General features: G+C 40.6%; 1 protein-coding gene across 2 annotated transcripts in view; it reads right to left on the bottom strand.

Moving 5' to 3' along the window:
• LOC109889604 (mitochondrial inner membrane protease subunit 2-like) overlaps positions 1 to 18,814 on the bottom strand; it is a 139,415-nt gene that overhangs the window by 108,277 nt on the left and 12,324 nt on the right. For both annotated transcript variants that reach the window (XM_020481156.2, XM_020481158.2), the window contains exon 2: positions 1,466 to 1,603. In XM_020481156.2, coding sequence (XP_020336745.2) covers positions 1,466 to 1,603 — 138 coding nt within the window. The remainder of the gene's footprint in view (positions 1 to 1,465; positions 1,604 to 18,814) is intronic.

Genomic DNA, 18,814 nt, shown 5'->3' with positions numbered 1-18,814 from the left:
CCCAGTATAATTTTCTCTTTACCCAGTGAGTCCACAAAATTAACAATTTCACCCTCAATGGGAAACACAAGAGGGTTTCTCAACAACCATGACTAACTCTATCGTATACAGTGTAGTACACCTATAGTCTGTGAAATCCCCCCCCACAGAAATAATTCATTCTTACAACTTAGTTTGTGTCACTTTATCGAAGAGCTAGTGTGTGACGAAGCCCCACTCCAAGCAGCGGGTGACATGACACAGGAAGAATGATTCATTAAACAGGATGTGCACAGGCCATTTCACGCTTGCCGGGGTAATTGACAGAATATCTCTTATCCGTCTGCTGAAAATAAATATCCCATACGAGTGCTGCCAGCCGCAGAATGTATCTGTTACAGTTGGATACGTTATCATTTTCACTTTCAGTCATATTTTACCATATTACATGCTGTATTGTTTCAAAGACGTTTATCTTGCTAGCTTGAAAGCACCCTAGAATTAATAAAAATCTGAGAAAAAACAACAACACAGGAGACAAGGAAAGTTAGATCAAATAAGATTGTCTAGTCAACAATTCAATCTTGTGAGCACTGTAGCCTTAGGCAAGACAACGCAGGGGTTTTGAAAGGATTCTTGTTTAAACTATCACGGTCTTGTAGGAGGAGAGGCAAAGTGAGGCAACGGCCTGTCTACACAACTAGAACCTGGCGAAATCCTAACAACTCCAACAATGTAAACAGCCTTCAGTATCTGAACGTATTGACTTACTAATTAGTAGTATGGGAGGAGAGGAGGGAGATCAATAACGATCTTCTTCAGACAAACATTTGTTGTTACATTTCTTTACTTACTTAGAAAACCATGCAAATATACTTGGATTCTAATTACGTCACATGGGATGGTACAAAGAAACTATATCACGCTGTATAGATTCTCTTGTCAACCATTCACAAGAAGCTAAACAGCCAACCAGCACTGTCAACAGGGAGGACAAGCCCCAGCCAATGACGCGAAACCAATGGGTCTCAGCTGCCCGACTGACTTACCTCGATGCCTACATAGCTACAGATGTATGCCTGATCAACTCTGTTTGACAGCAGAATGAAAGATGAACGTGCATTAAGCATAACAAGCAAAACAAGTGTTTATGTGCGTTTTCTTAACGTGAGCAAAGACGTGAGATGCATTTGATGTATTTCATCACGACCAAGTGTCAACCCAGGCCATGAAGTATGACTTCTGTTGTATTGTATGGCTTCTGAATCCGAGCAGGGCTAAATGTCTTCTGTGGTATTGGTATTTGAATTGTGGGGTGAGGTAAGGCCAATTTATTCCATTCAATAGAACCTCTCCCTCTCTTTACTGCATGATACAGTAGATACCGAGATGCAATCAACTCTGTCACAAAAGGAAAGTGGGGCTTTGAAAAAGTACAACAAGATCAGTAGGAATTGATGGAGAAAGCAGAGAGCGTGTGTCTCACCTGCATTGAGGCTCCTTCTACTCGTGCTACATAGGCAAAGCGGTCCAGAACAGTGACAGTTACGGGCACTGCCACGAAGAAGCCGCTCACAAATGCCCGAATATACCTGCGCCCAGCCCCGGCCTGCTGAGCCATCACCTAGGGACAGAAGAACACAGTGCAGCCATCATAATTGGAACACAGCCATAAGAACTCAGCATGCAACAGCAAATGGAGAATCAGATAGTAGGGAGTTTGTATTGGCAAGAACAGGATGTAATTTCAGTAATTTCTCACTCAAAGAGAGAACACATATTGCATGCAGGCATTTCTCATCCTTCTCTGCCCTCTGTTCTCAAAAACGACAGCAGGACAGCAAGACAAGTGTGAAATAACAGAGTGACAGACCAAAGACCCTAGACAGGCTAATGCATCAGCGGCTTTAAATAACACAGCCACCAGGCAGATACTCAAACTTTGTTGTTACTGATTGTGATCGTGAGAGGCTTCAAAAAGTTTATGCTTCAGAGGTGCATCAAATATTCCTTGGTGGTACTGTAGCATGTCCTTACCTATCCTTAGTGTTGCACGTTATACCGAAACTTCGGTACTTTCGATACTAGAACATGAATAACGTCTCGGGTACTAATATATATATATATTTTTTTTACTTTCTGTATTTCTGTTAATGTGTCTCACGAATCAAGCCTGTCTGTCAGTGCAGCCGATCCCTTACTATAGCGTGCACCGTACCTGCTCCACTTACCCATTGCAAGCCTGCACTGGGAGTCTGGGCTGCGTCATGTTAGCTCCCCACTCATGCTGCACAGAAGATAACACATTTGAATCTGACACGGCATGTAGAAATTTTAAACCTGTTAATTACTGTTCGCAAAACAATGTCCATACAAGCTAGAAGACTTGCACAATGCAAAAAGATACCGGTAGCTTCCAACTTTGCAGGCTAACTTTTGTTGCTAGCTGACAGCTAAAGCTAACATCAACTCAATACTCTAGTACTTTGTTTATGGTAATATGCAAACCATTACGCAAAATATGCTGATTGACACAAAAAACTAAATTAATTCCCACATATCTCCCAAAGATTATCTATTGTGTCATCGAATTGACTGTGCTCCGATGGCCCGCCCCCTCTTCTCCCGTGAATGATGTCATTACTGGTTAAAGACACATTCTTATAAAAAGAAGCTACTTTTATGCAAATGTTGTTGATAAGCACAATTAAATAAGTCCGAAATGGAATGGAAACTGATTGTTTGTCATCTGTAGCCCCATGCAATCAGCCAAAAGAAGCTCAATAACTCAATGCACGCACACTCCTATTGAATATGCATTCACCTGTATTGTGAATAGGTCTAAGCTACATCTTGATTTACCAAGTCTATCAACAGAGATTTACCTTTCAAATAAATTATTACCATTAAGTTGTCATGTAGTTGGTTAAAAATAAAGTCAAGTTGATTGTATAATTTATTAATTAATGCATACACGGCTGTCTCTGAAAAATATTGACATAAAAAATGATAATGTAATGATATTGAACTGAGATATTCTTAGTCTGGCAGTGGCAAATATATTTAAAAATATATATATATATATTTGGCCCATGAGACACCTGTCTGATTGGACTAATCCATTGCGGAGGCCACAGGGATGGCACACCAGTATCACCAGTAGTACATTTAGTGTTAATTACCATAATTTGTAATCTACAATGTTTGTTTGGTTATGGTCATTTATGTTAATGCATTCAATATATTTTTATTACAGTCTTACCGTTCTCATTGAAGGAGCGGACACATTTACAGAGCGCACAACCTAAGTTTGGTTTATCTCATTCCATTTATGAATAAGGACACGGCGTACCTGATTACGCATAGAACTAGGTCTAGGCTACCTGGCCTGTGCGCAAATGTAGGCTTATGAATGTTCCCATTTTGGGATTTGATACTATTTCTGATTGTCTTAAAATCAGCATCACTGTGGAGCTTATCAAAGTAATTTTTTCTTCGCCTCAAAAAGCAAAGTAAACAAAGTCTGTTTTTACATCCATTGAGAATGACAATAGCTCCTTAACGTAGCCTATTTGAAAAATCTTTCCAGCTCTCCCCCTTTCAATAACCGCTCAGCATGAAAGTGGAAAAAATGTCATGCTCTGATCTGGTGGAAAAAAGGCCTACCTGATTACCTCTCATCCCTTGCGCAAATAGCTTACAGCTGTGTCTGTCTGTCCAGAGCTCACTGGCACAGAAACTCTTGAGGGCCCAGAATATTTTATACAATGTTGCAAGTTTGCTAGTACCAGCATCAAGCTGGACCCAAGTTAATAGTTGATACAATGTTAAGTTCCTTGCAGATAGGCCATGCGATGTATAGGATATTTATTTAAAAAATATGGTTATTTTCTACCTGTAGGCTAAAATATAATTATTTGTTAGCTTTATGTAGGCTATTTTTACATATTGGCAAAGGCAATAGAAGTTACAAATCTAAAAGTATCATTTTCAATTAGATAGAATTTTGATTAACCACTTAATTAGAGACTTTATTATAAATTAAATTAACCTGTTCCACAAAATGTGCATATGAAAATCATAACTGGCATGCAGATCAGTAGATAGAAATGGTACAGTTACAGCACTCCAAATGGAAAAGGTTGCCGAAAGCTGGTGTAGCCTATTACTTATTACCTATTACCTATTTCTTCTTCTGGTTAAGATATATTAATCTCTGGCTCACTCTTTAGTAATTTGTAGGCAAAGTAGCCTCTATATTGTTGATGATTTCAGTCTCGATATGGAAAAATACACTAAATCTGGTATCGGTTTCAAAATCAAAATGCTGGCATCATGACAACACTAGTGGCTATTGCTTTGAAACAATAACAAACCTCCGTGCAAATATTGTTTTCCAATGGCTGGCAAATATTGTCAACAATATTGTTTCAACATACTTTCCTTGTTATTTCAACTTCCTGCATTAGTGTTGCATCAACCTTTTGTGCAAAAAGTTGCCTAAACAGTGTTAATGAACATGACTGAGTTAGAAGTAAAAGAATAGAAGCCTTTCGACAGAAGAGAACAGGACATAAGTAGACCCGGACAGAACAAGATCCGCCCAAGGACACAACCGCCTAGCCAATTAAGACCAACCTGCATCACACATCCTCTCAGCCTCTGGCCCCATGACTGCTCTGCTCCAGCCCGAGTCAACCTGCTGTAATGAAGCTAATTAAAGATGCGCTATGCAGAAATCTCTACGCCATTTCCTGGTTGCTAAAATTCTAATTCACCTAATTTCAGTTTCTGACAAAACAAGAAACTATGGTGTAGAGAATCATTGTACCATCTCAACTGCTGTGAAATAGATTTCCCATAACCAAAACTATTGTATTTTCAGCTGTATGAAGCTGGTGTACAACACCAAAAGTTTAAGACGCAAAAACGAAACTTAAGAATGAAAGCATAGAAATACCGTACATAAAACAGATCTACAGCTTCTTAGACTTGCTGTCAATGGGAATGACAGATCTGTAACTCATTTTCTATGTAAATTTGGTCAGGTCGCCCAAAAAGTCACATATTACAGCTTTAAAAAGGCCAAGCACATAGCAGGTGGTGTCAACCTGCACCCATAGCACTCACACAGGGCTGAGGAAACCCACAAGGCACACATTGGATAATCAACGTTGTTTCAACATCATTTGGAAATATATGTGGAAAATAAGTAATCAATTTTACAAAACTGTTTTGTGAAATTTCAACCACAGGAGTTTGACATCATGTTAACCAATTTTCAACAGACAAACCTTACATAAAATATGATAGACAGTCCCTATCGGCCTAGGATTCCAACTTTTGGTTGATTTGGTTGATTTTAAATGGAATTTACAAGTTAATACCAAATATGTTGGATTCACATCTCCATCTGAACCTAAAATCTAAGTTAAAGAATAGGACTGTATTTAATGTGCATTTAAAGTTTGATTTGATTCATTCACATTCTTTAACTTAGATGCTTGGTTGAAATAGAGACATGAATCCAACATGTGAATTATTAATTTGTAGACAAACTGAATTATAGCCAGACTCAGTGGCACAGAAAGAACTATCCAAGCAGAAGATACATCTCCTTCCAAACAATATTCAATATCCCTTTTACAATACAATAAAAATGTTTGATTCAATTCTCCATCTCATTCAAAAATAAAAAGTTAAAGAATGTGATTAAGCCTGTGGCTCAGACGGAACAACCAAATACAACCAAACTCAATATTACCTTTGAAATACAGTAAATAGTCTACAATAAACAATAATTAAAAAAATAAAAACCCAAAACCACTCATTCATTTACAATATTTTTGCGAACAAATGTTTCATTTTGTCGTTATAATAAACATGGAAAATTGTTCCGAATATCTGTTGTAGCTTAAGACATCTACAAACCCACAATGCAATGCTCTCTCTATGGGCTGGCTAGCTAGCAAATGTAGGTATACACAATAATACCAAAGACAACATCAGCAAGTAACATCACTCAGAGATGCACAAAAACAATATAACATTCAAAAATGGGTGAGCCTTTCCTTTAAGGCTATCTTACAAACTAATGTTACTGTAACACATGTATTCTTATGTAATCATAGAAAGCATGCATGTTCAAGATAACATGCAATGGTCGCAGGTCTGTGGAATTCTTCACAAATGATATAATAATCTGCAGAGGCATTGACCACTTGCACCATGTACTTTAATGTAATCTCATTTACAGTTGAGTTGGAAGTTTACATACACCTTAGCCAAAAACATTTAAACTAAGTTTTTCACCATTCCTGACATTTAATCCTAGTAAAAATTCCCTGTCTTAGGTCAGTTAGGATCACCACTTTATTTTAAGAATGTGAAATGTCTGAATAATAGTAGAGAGAATCATTCATTTCAGCTTTTATTTTTTTTCATCACATTCACAGTGGGTCAGAAGTTTACATACACTCGATAAGTATTTGGTAGCATTGTCTTTAAATGATTTAATTTGGGTCAAACGTTTTGGGTAACCTTCCACAAGCTTCCCACAAGAAGTTGGGTGAGTTTTGGCCCATTCCTCCTGACAGAGTTGGTGTAACTGAGTCAGGTTTGTAGGCCTCCTTGCCTGCACACGCTTTTTCAGTTCTGCCCACACATTTTCTATGGGATTGAGGTCAGGGCTTTGTGATGGCCACTCCAATACCTTGACTTTGTTGTCCTTAAGCCATTTTGCCTCAACTTTGGAAGTATGCTTGGGTTCTATGTCCACTTGGAAGACCCATTTGCGACCAAGCTTAAACTTCCTGACTGATGTCTTGAGATGTTGCTTCAATATCTCCACATCATTTTCTTTCCTCATGATGCCATCTATTTTGTAAAGTGCACCAGACCCTCCTGCAGAAAAGCACCCCCACAACATGATGCCTGCCACCCCCATGCTTCATGTTTGGAATGGTGTTCTTCGGCTTGCAAGCCTCCCCCTGTTTCCTCCCAACATAACGATGGTCATTATGGCTAAACAGTTCTATTTTTGTTTCATCAGACCAGAGGACATTTCTCCAAAAAGTACAATCTTTGTCCCCATGTGCAGTTGCAAACTGTAGTCTGGCCTTTGTATGGAGGTTTTGGAGCAGTGGCTTCTGCCTTGCTGAGTGGCCTTTCAGGTTATGTCGATATAGGACTCGTTTTACTGTGGCTATAGATACTTTTGTATCTTCACAAGGTCTTTTGCTGTTGTTCTGGGATTGATTTACACCTTTCGCACCAGAGTACGTTCATCTCTAGGAGACAGAACACGTCTCCTTCCTGAGTGGTATGAAGGCTGCGTGGTCCCATGGTGTTTATACTTGCGTACTATTGTTTGTACAGATGAACGTGGTACCTTTAGGCGTTTGAAAATTGCTCCCAAGGATGAACCAGACTTGTGGAGGTCTACAATTATTTTTCTGAGGTCTTGGCTGATTTCTTTTGATTTTCCAATGATGTCAAGCAAAGAAGCACAGAGGTTGAAGGTTGGTCTTGAAATACATCCACAGGTACACATCCAAATGACTCAAATTATGTCAATTAGCCTATCAGAAGCTTCTAAAGCCATGACATCCTTTTCTGGAATTTCCCAAGCTGTTTAAAGGCACAGTCAACTTAGTGTATGTAAACTTCTGACCCACTCGAATTGTGATATGGTGAATTATGAAATAATCTGTCTGCAAATAATGTTTTGAAAAATTACTTGTGTCAATCACAAAGTAGATGTCCTAACCGACTTGCCAGAACTATAGTTTAACAAGAAATTTGTGGAGTGGTTGAAAAACAAGTTTTAATGACGCCAACCTAAGTGTATGTGAACTTCTGACTGTAGGTGACATCTAAACCAAAAATCAGATTTTTTTTTTTTTGATTTTCTATTGGAAGTTGTTTGTACTTTTAGATGGTTGAAAGCATAGTGATAACACATTTTGAATTCAACAACATTTTGGCCGTTTTTTTTGACTAGGTGAAAATAGGTTGTAATCTCATTGATCAACCAAATATCAAATGAAATTTTAAATTAGTCACACACACACATGGTTAGCAGAGGTTATTGCGAGTGTAGCAAAAGATTTGTGCTTCTAGTTCCGACAGTGCAGCAATATCTATCAAGTAATATCTAACAATTCCACAACAAATACCTAATACACACAAATCTAAGTAAGGAATGGATTAAGAATTTATAAATATATGGACGATATATGGATGAGCAAAAAAAGTACCCAATTCCCACAATGAAATGACGTGGGGTGCCCAGTGGGTGTGTAGCCTACACACATTATGCAGCCTGCCCACATAGCACAGAGCCCTACAGCATCTACACTTAACAAATGAACGATTTCGGCGCCCCTGTATATATTTTTTAACATCCTATTAAACACAGTAATCTATTTTCCGAACCCACCATAGGATATTGTAAGACATCAGTTACCATGTGCTAGAGGGAGAGGCACTCCAGCATGGTTGGCAGAAAATCCATTGTAGCATAACAATCCATCCTGACATGAACATATTGCCATTCCTGCACATTAATAGAGTACATAATCCATATCAAAACAAATTGAATCGCATAAGGCCTACAGAGCGCTTCAGTGAGGTGTGAGGGTGGCACAGAGCAGCTGTGCTGCATTAGGCTGGCTTTCCTCCTGTGCTGACTTCTTGCAGAGTTGTGTTCATGGTAACTGACAGCCTTTCATTGATTCATATCAATCTCTAGCCAATAGGGCTGGGAATTGCCAGGGACCTCATGATACTATCACGATACTTAGGTGCCAATGCAATATGTATTGCAATTCTCACGATTCTATATGTATTGTGATTCGATCATGTGATTTCATTTGCAATTTGATGTTCCAAATACAGTTGAAGTCAGAAGTTTACATACACCTTAGCCAAATACATTTAAACTCAGTTTTTCACAATTCCTGACATTTAATCCTAGTAAAACTTACCTGTCTTAGGTCAGTTAGGGTCACCACTTTTTTAAACAATGTGAAATGTCAGAATAATAGTAGAGATAATTATTTATTTCAGCTTTTATTTCTTCCATCACATTTCCAGTGGGTCAGAAGTTTACATACACTCAATTAGTATTTGGTAGCATTGCCTTTCAATTGTTTAACTTGGGTCAAACGTTTCGGGTAGCCTTCCACAAGCTTCCTACAATAAGTTGGGTGAATTTTGGCCCATTCCTACAGACAGAGCTGGTGTAACTGAGTCAGGTTTGTAGGCCTCCTTGCTCACGCACCCTTTTTCAGTTCTGTCCACACATTTTCTATAAGATGAGGTCAGGGCTTTGTGATGGGCACTCCAATACCTTGACTTTGTTGTCCTTAAGCCATTTTGTCACAACTTTGGAAGTATGCTTGGGGTCATTGGCCATTTGGAAGACCCATTTGCGACCAAGCTTTAACTTCCTGACTGATGTCTTGAGGTGTTGCTTCAATATATCCACATAATTTTCCGACCTCATGATGCCATCTATTTTATGAAGTGCACCAGTCCCTCCTGCAGCAAAGCACCCCCACAACATGATGCTGCCACCCCCGTGCTTAAATGGATGGTGTTCTTCGGCTTGCAAGCCTCCCCCTTTTTCCTCCAAACTTAACGATGGTTATTATGGCCAACAGTTCTATTTTTGTTTCATCAGACCTGAGGACATTTCTCCAAAAAGTACGATCTTTGTCCCCATGTGCAGTTGCAAACCGTAGTCTGGCTTTTTTATGGCGGTTTTGGAGCAGTGGCGTCTTCCTTGCTGAGCGACCTTTCAGGTTATGTTGATATTGGACTCGTTTTACTGTGGATGTAGATACTTTTGTACGGGTTTCCTACAGCATCTTCACATGGTCCTTTGCTGTTGTCCTGGGATTGATTTGCACTTTTTGCACCAAAGAACGTGTCTCCTTCCTGAGCGATATGACGGCTGCGTGGTCAAAGGTGTTTATACATGCGTACTATTGTTTGTACAGATGAACGTGGTACCTTTAGGCGTTTGAAAATTGCTTGTGAAGGTCTACAATTATTTTTCTGAGGTCTTGGCTGATTTATTTTGATTTTCCCATGATGTCAATCAAAGAGGCACTGAGTTTGAAGGTAGGCCTTGAAATACATCCACAGGTACACCGCCAATTGACTCAAATGATGTCAATTAGACTATCAGAAGCTTCTAAAGCCATGACATCCTTTTCTGGAATTTCCCAAGTCAACTTAGTGTATGTAAACTACTGACCCACTGGAATTGTGATTCAGTCAATTATAAGTGAAATAATCTGTCTGTAAACAATTATTGGATAAATGACTTGTGTCATTCACAAAGTAGATGTCCTAACCGACTGCCAAAACTAAAGTTTGTTAACAAGACATTTGTGGAGTGGTTGAAAAATAAGTTTTAAAGACTCCAACCTAAGTGTATGTAAACCTCCGACTTCAACTGTAGATTGCTCACTTTATGTCTGCTGCAGAGAGAGAGAGCATGAGTAAATGAGTTTTGATCAGTCAGGGAGATAAATATGTTGGCTCACTATTTAAAAATAAGATGGAGAACAGTTTTGGCACAGGTACAGCCGACTATCTCTACCTAACACTACCTTCAGTAGCAAAAAATTATAATTATAATAATGCGATATGTAACTGCATAGATGTTTTCCCCTCATCACTACTAGACAATACAGTAAAACAGTATAGATCTGTAAACACATGAGGATAATATTACCACCACATTACCCGGTATCTGGGAACCAAAAGTCTAGTTTCTCAATGTAAATTTCCCCATGCGTTTTCTCCATTCAGCCATGACAAGACTACAGAGCGAGGAGAGAGCGTGAATGCAGTATCAAAGAAAGAGTCAGAATAAGAAAGGTGAGACAGAGGTTATAGAGCTTGAGGTATAGCCCGAGGTACCGGAGTTGGCTGATGGTATGTCAAGGTAACACACTGTGTGTGTGTGTGTGTGTGTGTGTGTGTGTGTGTGTGTGTGTGTGTATGAGGAATGAACTTTTCCTTAACTTTTCCTCCCCACACTGAGCCATGACCAACCACCCTAAACCTCACCTCTCCTGGTTCTTTTCTACCATAGGTTTTGCATTTTCTGCCACTGGCCCGAAACATCTTCCTTTACAGTATTATCTGTCGGCCTATCAATCGTGCACAGAGTGCCTTAGCGTGGCATTGTTTACTGTGATTTGACAACTGCACTCAAGCACATTAAAAAGTGAGCTCCACTGAGGGAAAAAGCCTTCATCAAGTCTTGAGGCAAATGCATTAATACTGCCGACACAGTGACAAACGAGTTAACGCACTACATCCCTCTTTGAGCATTTGTATTCATGTCAATGCCCAAATGTGCAGGAGCAAGCTCTGTAACGAGCTGTGGCAATACACTAGACAGGTTATCATATACAAGCATTTATCTGGTGATGTTACTCTATTGTGCTGCTCTGTAAAAGCGGGCATCTGAGATTTTGTTGCTGAAAAAGACAATGGACTGTAGTTGTTACAAAGTCATGACAGTGTAGCTACCCAAGTAATCCGAAGCCCATGTCTGAACATTTCCAAAAATACATTGGAACTAAGATTGGAACTAGCATAGGCCTAAGCCTTATGAAAACAGAGTTTCTATTGGTGTCGCATACTCTTTGAAAAATACACAAAATGATGGAAAGTTAAAATGGGGTCATTTCCATGTAAAAGGACCCATGAGCACCAACATGTGAAGCGAATGTCAAATTGAGCGTCAAATGAAAGCTAAGAGTCTATATTTTTTTTAAATGAAGGCATATACATTTTTCAACCATCCCAAAAATGTGGAATAAGCTAAATGAGTCTTAGACAACACCTACCAGAAAAAGTATTCAAAGGTATTAGGGCCTTCCGAGTGGCACAGCGGTCTAAGGCGTCACTAAAGACCATGGTTCAATCCCGAGCTGTATCACAACTGGCCGTGATCGAGAGTCGCATAGGGCGGTGCACAATTGGCCCAGCGTCGTCCGGGTTAGGGGAGGGTTTGGCCGGGAGGGCTTTACTTGGTTCATCTCGCTCTAGCTACTCCTTGTGGCGGGCCGGGTGCCTGCAAGCTGACCTCAGTCATCAGTTGAACATTCTTTCCTCCAACGCATTGCTGCGGCTGGCTTACGGGTTAAGTGGGCAGATGTTAAGAAGCGCAGTTAGGCGGGGGAGAAAAAGAGGGTAAAATACACACACAAAAAAAAGGGATTACAATAGAAATACATCAAAACACAATAATGCCAACTCATATCAACACTTATGTTCAGTTTTGGAGAAATTATTTGCAGTCTGTACTTTTTAAAGAAACAGTCCCTTGCGCCTGGTAATTCCTTTACCAAAAACCCACATAGATATTTTCTCATTTCTATCCCTCATGAGGAGGGAGGATAATGAAAGTTCACAGAAGTAACAAGTCAAGGTAGTTAGTTGTAGTTTCTTTTACTGATCTCAAGTTTATTTACAAATTATTAAGTGATTAAAACTCGTAATTCTGATACCAAATCGGTAAAAATCTGTAACGGAATTACTGCAATTGAATAGTCTACCATGGGAAATCGTAGTAGTCACAAACCATAGTTCTGACCACCTGCTACTGTCCCCCCTTCCACTGGCATACTGTTCTGTTCAGCTTAGGGATGTTAATAGTTAACCGTTAGTCAGTTAGCCGCCAAAAATAAATGTAAAAGGTCATGCTTATCAGTCTATAGTATGCAAACATACTTTCAGGGAATTAAATTGGTGTCAGAATTAAACAATTCTCGTCAGTCATAAAACCGGAATTATTATTTTGCCCAAAACAGTCATGTATAGTGAGTTTATAAAGTTAGAAAGTAGCCTGCATAACATCAACTAATGATGGCTCTGTCTCTAGTCAGTGAGCTATGAAAAGCCAGAGTGGAGACTCATTGCTAGGCAACTCACAAATGCAGGCTGCAGTGGAGCTGAGGGAGAGACCGAGTGGAGCAGCACGCAGCAGCTAACAACAGCTAAGCTAGAAACCGATAAAGTTCTTCAAAATGTTCTCTCCTGTTCTACTGGTTTTTATATCAACTTTCTTTCGTTGTCCAAAAGCATTATCCTAGTCCTGTTAACAACCCATCCTAGTTGTTGCATATTTAGATTTCCCCTCTTTCTAAGTTTCTAACGGAGATTCTCACCTCTGCCACATGAAACCCAGGGCCGGCGACATTCAATCTCACAGGGGGGACAACTATGGAACCTGTGTGTGCACGCGCTTGCACAATTTCTTTAATGGGTGTTACAGTAAAGACCATAGTTGGCGCGTGAGTTTTACGTTTGGGGATGCTTACAATTTATCCAACCATTTCTACTGATCTGCGTGCCAGTTATGATTGCTGACAGGTGTATAAAATCGGTCACACAGTCATGCAATCTCCATAGACAAACATTGGCAGTATAATGGCCTTCATGGGCCTCTTAGTTTCAGTGAAGGGAAATCTTAACGTTTCAGCATACAGTAACATTCTAGACGATTCTGTGCTTCCAACTTTGTGGCAACAGTTTGTGGGGCGAGCGGTTTGCTGATGTTAGCGTTGTGAACAGAGGTTATGGTATGGGCAGGCATAACCTGCGGACGACGAACACAATTGCATTTTATCGATGGCAATTTGAATGCACAGAGATACTGTGACGAGATCCTGAGGCCCATTGTCGTGCCATTCATCCACCACCATAACTTAATGTTTCGGCATGATAATGCATGTTTGTCTATGTTGTCCATGTCGCAAGGATCTATACACAATTCCTGGAAGCTGAAAATGTCCCAGTTCCTCCATGGCCTGCATACTCACCATATATGTCACCCATTGAGCATGTTTGGTATGGTCTGGATCAACATGTACGACAGCGTGTTCCCGACAATATCCAGCAACTTCAAACAGCCATTGAAGAGGAGTGGCACAACATTCCACAGGCCATAATCAACAGCCTGATCAACTCTATGCGAAGGAGATGAAGCAAATGGTGGTCACACCAGATACTGACTGGTTTTCTGATCCATACTGTACCCCTACCTTTTGTTATGCATCTGTGACCAGAGAAGGGAGAAACTCTCATATATACAGATGTGCCAAGCTTGTAGCGTCATACCCAAGAAGACGCAAGGCTGTAATCGCTGCCAAAGGTGCTTCAACAAAGTACTGAGTAAAGGGTCTGAATACTTACACTACCGTTCAAAAGTAGTGGAAGTATTTTGTCCGTTAAAATAACATGAATTAGTTCAGAAATACAGTGTAGACATTGTTAATGTTGTAAATGACTATTGTAACTGGAAACGGCAGATTATTTTAATGGAATACCTACATAGGCATACATTATCAGCAACCATCACTTCTGTGTTCCAATGGCATACTGTGTTAGCTAATCCAAGTTTATCATTTTAAAAAGGCTAATTGATCATTAGAAAACCCTTTTGCAATTATGTTAGCACAGCTGAAAACTGTTGGTCTGATTAAAGAAGCAATAAAACTCTCCATCTTTAGACTAGTTGAGTATCTGGAACATCAGCATTTGTGGGTTCAATTACATGCTCAAATTGTCCAGAAACAAAGAACTTTCTTCTGAAACTTGTCAATCTATTCTTGTTCTAAGAAATGAAGGCTATTCCATGCAAGAAATTGCCAAGAAACTGAAGATCTAGTACAACACTGTGGACTACTCACTTCACAGAACAGTGCAAACTGTCTCTAACCAGAATAGAAAGAGGAGTGGGAGGCCCCGGTGCACAACTGAGCAAGTGTGTCTAGTTTGAGAAACAGACACCTCACAAGTCCTCAACTGGCAGCTTCATTAAATAGTACCCGCAAAACACCAGTCTCAGCGTCAACAGTGAAGAGGCGACTCCGGGATGCTGGCCTTCTAGGCAGTGTTGCAAAGAAAAAGCCGTATCTCAGACTGGCCAATAAAACGAAAATATTAAGATGGGCAAAAGAACACAGACACTGGACAGAGGAACTCTGCCTAGAAGGCCAGCATTTATTTAAAAAATGTAATATAAAGAAGCAGCTTGTTTAAAGCTAAATTGATTTCGGAATTGGAACAAGATTTTAAGGGAGTTCTTTACAATGGGATTCAGAACATGGGTGCCTAGGTTCATGAGCAGTGGGGAGCACAAGAGCGAGACAGGAGAAGTTGGAAGGCTTGACTAACTCCATGATGGCCCAAGTTTGACCATCCTAGTTTTCAAATTTAGAAACCCAATAAACACATTTAGATATATTTGTTGGCCAGTAGTAGTGTAAAAAATTGGTAAGGCCCAGTCAGCCTGCGGGCCCTTCTCATTCGTGGATTTGACTTATTCCAAATGAAGTTGGAAATGTAGCTGTCCAGTTGTTTGAACATCGACTTTGGCAAAAAAGTGGGAATCATTTGGATTAAGTACAACAACCTAGGTAGTACAGTCATCAACAGAATTAATGCGACCTGCTAATGAAATGGGAAGAGATGACCAATTTACATTTAAACAGAGCCTTAAATGAGCGTCACCTTTATCCCCAAATAAGTAAAGACCTGATGCTCCACCTTAAATGGGAAATTGGCATACCCAATACCTTCTGCTAACTGATTCATGGGGAGGAGCACACTTTGTTAGGTTTAACATAACCAGAGAATGTCCCAAAACCTTGCAGCATGTCCAAGAGGTAAGGTATAGACTCCACAGGGTTAGAGATGTATAAAATAAGATCGTCTTTAGTCGTGTTTTAGTATTCCCTTAAACCTCTCCTCCGGGTGCAGGGTGATAGCAAGAGGCTCAATGGCCATATCAAATAGGAAAGGGGATAAACAGCAACCATGCCTGGCCACCCTTTGGAGAGGGAAGTAGCTGGAGGTAACACTGTTGTTGCAAACAGAAGCCACTGGGGACGAGTACAAATTCTTAATCTAGGAAAGGAATGACGGGTCAAACCCAAATCTCTCTAGTATTGTAAATAGATATTCTAATCAACCCAGTTGAAAGCCTTCTCAGCATCAAGAGAGATTACGACCTCTGGCTGTGGAGTTGAGTGGTCAGAATAAAGAACATTAAATAGCCGCCGCATATTATAGAAAAATTGCCTACCTGAGATAAATCTGGTTTGGTTAGAGTTAATTATGAGGCATCACTGTCTCTAAACGGCATGAGAGGACATTAGTGAGAATTTTTAAAATCGCAGCACAAAGGCTTATAGGGCTGTATGAGCCACAGTCTAGGGGATTCTTTTCCTTTTTAAGCAAAATCAAAATAGTCGCCTGGGTAAGTGTCTGGGGCTGTTTCTGACTAGAAAACATTTAATTGTACATTGAGCTGAGGATAGGAAATAGTTTAGAAGAGAATGTTTATAATATTCAATAGGGAAGCCATCAGGCCCAGGAGCTTTATCGCTCTGCATGGACTGGATTGCCAGAGTAGCTTCATCATCACTTATTCAGGCATCCGTATTAGTTTGTTCATTTTAATTGAGACAAGGGATGTCCAGATTGTCTAGAAATGCATGCATCTGAGATGTGTCAGGAAGAGCCTCTGATGAGTAAAGAGCAGAGTAGAATTGCTTAAATTGATTGTTGATTTCTTTGGGATTGGTAGAAGTTAAATCAGAAGCAACACAGACATCATGTATGGTGCCTCTAGCAGCAGATTGTCGAAGCTTGTGAGATAACAACTTGCCAGCCTTCTCTCTCTGTTCATAAAATGTCTGACTCGACTTAAACAGAAGCTGCTCCGTTTGTTTAGTGGTAAGATTGTCAAATTCCGATTGGTGTAACAGTCTCTCTTTGTAGAGTTCAGGAGTCGGAGAAGAGGCATACCTATTGTCCACATCTAGAATGAGTTGAGATAGCTCCCATAAGTGTTTTGTGCACTGTTTATCGTCATAGGCTGTGTATGAAATAATTTGGCCCCTTAGATATGCTTTTAATGACTCCCACGCAGTAGAGTGAGACACGTCAGGGGTGCGGTTGATATGTGTAAAGATGAGTATTTTTTAAAGGAATTCCAGGATAGTAGTAGTGGGTCAAGTCGTCACGCGTTGTGACGCAGTACTGCCCGGAAAGCGGATATCTAGCAGGACAGGGCTATGGTCTGAGATAATGATGCTGTGATATTGGCTATTAGAATTCTATTGTCCGGCAGGAAAAAGTCAATCCTAGAGTACGAGTGGTGGACTGGAGATAAAAGGAGTACTGTTTAGCAGTGGGATTGCTCCTGGCTCCTGGCTCCTGGCTCCTGGCTGCCCCTCTGGCCTCAGCACCACAGTTGGAGTGAAATATTTGGTCGACCCATCCTCTCTTTAGTTTATCATGGTCGCTACCGGAGATGAGTTTCTTGGAGAAAAACAATGTCCGGACTTAAAGACTTAAGATGAGCATAAACTCAGCTACGCTTGACCACATGGTTAATTCCTTTTAAGTTCCAGCTGATAAAGCAAGTGGAGCCTGGAGTATGTGAATCAGGCAATCATTGTTTATATTTTTTTTTAAATGTTCTTTATTTAACTAGGCAAGTCAGTTAAGAAATGTTTATTTTATTTACAATGATGGCCTACAACGGCCAAACCCGGACGACGCTGGGACAATTTTGCGCCGTCCTATGGGACTCTCAATTACGGACGGTTGTGATACAGCCTGGATACGAACCAGGGTGTCTGGAGTGACGGCTCTAGCATTGAGATGCAGTGCCTTAGACTGCTGCACCACATGGGAGCCCACAACTTAGAAATGAATGTTAGTACAATCACATGGCCAGTGTAAGAATATAAAGAAAACAAAAAACAGCTAAAAACAAAAAATACCCAGAAGAAAACCTTGGACCCCAATGCTGGCCTTCCCCCTGTTGGAAGGCTGCATCTACCTCTCCTAGACTAGAGCAAAATACTACCGTGTTAAACTGAACCTCAGTAGAGATCTATCCAGGGCCAACATAATCATGTTTAAACGTAGGGAAAGGTTTCTGGAGGGAACCACCTCAGTTCTCTCATGTATCTTATGCAATATGCATATATAAAAAAAGGAAGTATACATGACTAGGCTAATTCGTACCGTGCCACGTAGCACCGGGGCTGTCCAGCCGCAGCTAGTTGGTAAAAGCTAATTGTGCCATGTACTGTAAATAAATAAGATTGGCGCCCCCCCTTGGGTTGTGCCGTGGCGGAGATCTTTGTGGGCTATACTCGGCCTTGTCTCAGGATGGTAAGTTGGTGGTTGAAGATATCCCTCTAGTGGTGTGGGGGCTGTGCTTTGGCAAAGTGGGTGGGGTTATATCCTTCCTGTTTGGCCCTGTCCGGGGGTGTCATCGGATGGGGCCACAGTGTCTCCTGACCCCTCCTGTCTCAGCCTCCAGTATTTATGCTGCAGTAGTTTATGTGTCAGGGGGCTAGTGTCAGTTTGTTATATCTGGAGTACTTCTCCTGTCCTATCCGGTGCACTGTGTGAATTTAAGTATGCTCTCTCTAATTCTCTCTTTCTTTCTTTCTCTCTCTCGGAGGACCTGAGCCCTAGGACCATGCCTCAGGACTACCTGACATGATGACTCCTTGCTGTCCCCAGTCCACCTGGCCGTGCTGCTGCTCCAGTTTCAACTGTTCTGCCTGTGATTATTATTATTTGACCATGCTGGTCATTTATGAACATCTTGGCCATGTTCTGTTATAATCTCCACCCGGCACAACTAGAAGAGGACTGGCCACCCCACATAGCCTAGTTCCTCTCTAGGTTTCTTCCTAGGTTTTGGCCTTTCTAGGGAGTTTTTCCTATCCACCGTGCTTCTACACCTGCATTGCTTGCTGTTTGGGGTTTTAGGCTG

The sequence above is a fragment of the Oncorhynchus kisutch genome, linkage group LG4 (assembly GCF_002021735.2).
Source record: "Oncorhynchus kisutch isolate 150728-3 linkage group LG4, Okis_V2, whole genome shotgun sequence".
In the NCBI taxonomy this organism is placed as follows: domain Eukaryota; kingdom Metazoa; phylum Chordata; class Actinopteri; order Salmoniformes; family Salmonidae; genus Oncorhynchus; species Oncorhynchus kisutch.
Note: the sequence above shows the minus strand (reverse complement) of the source record. Positions and strands in the feature narration are given on the sequence as shown.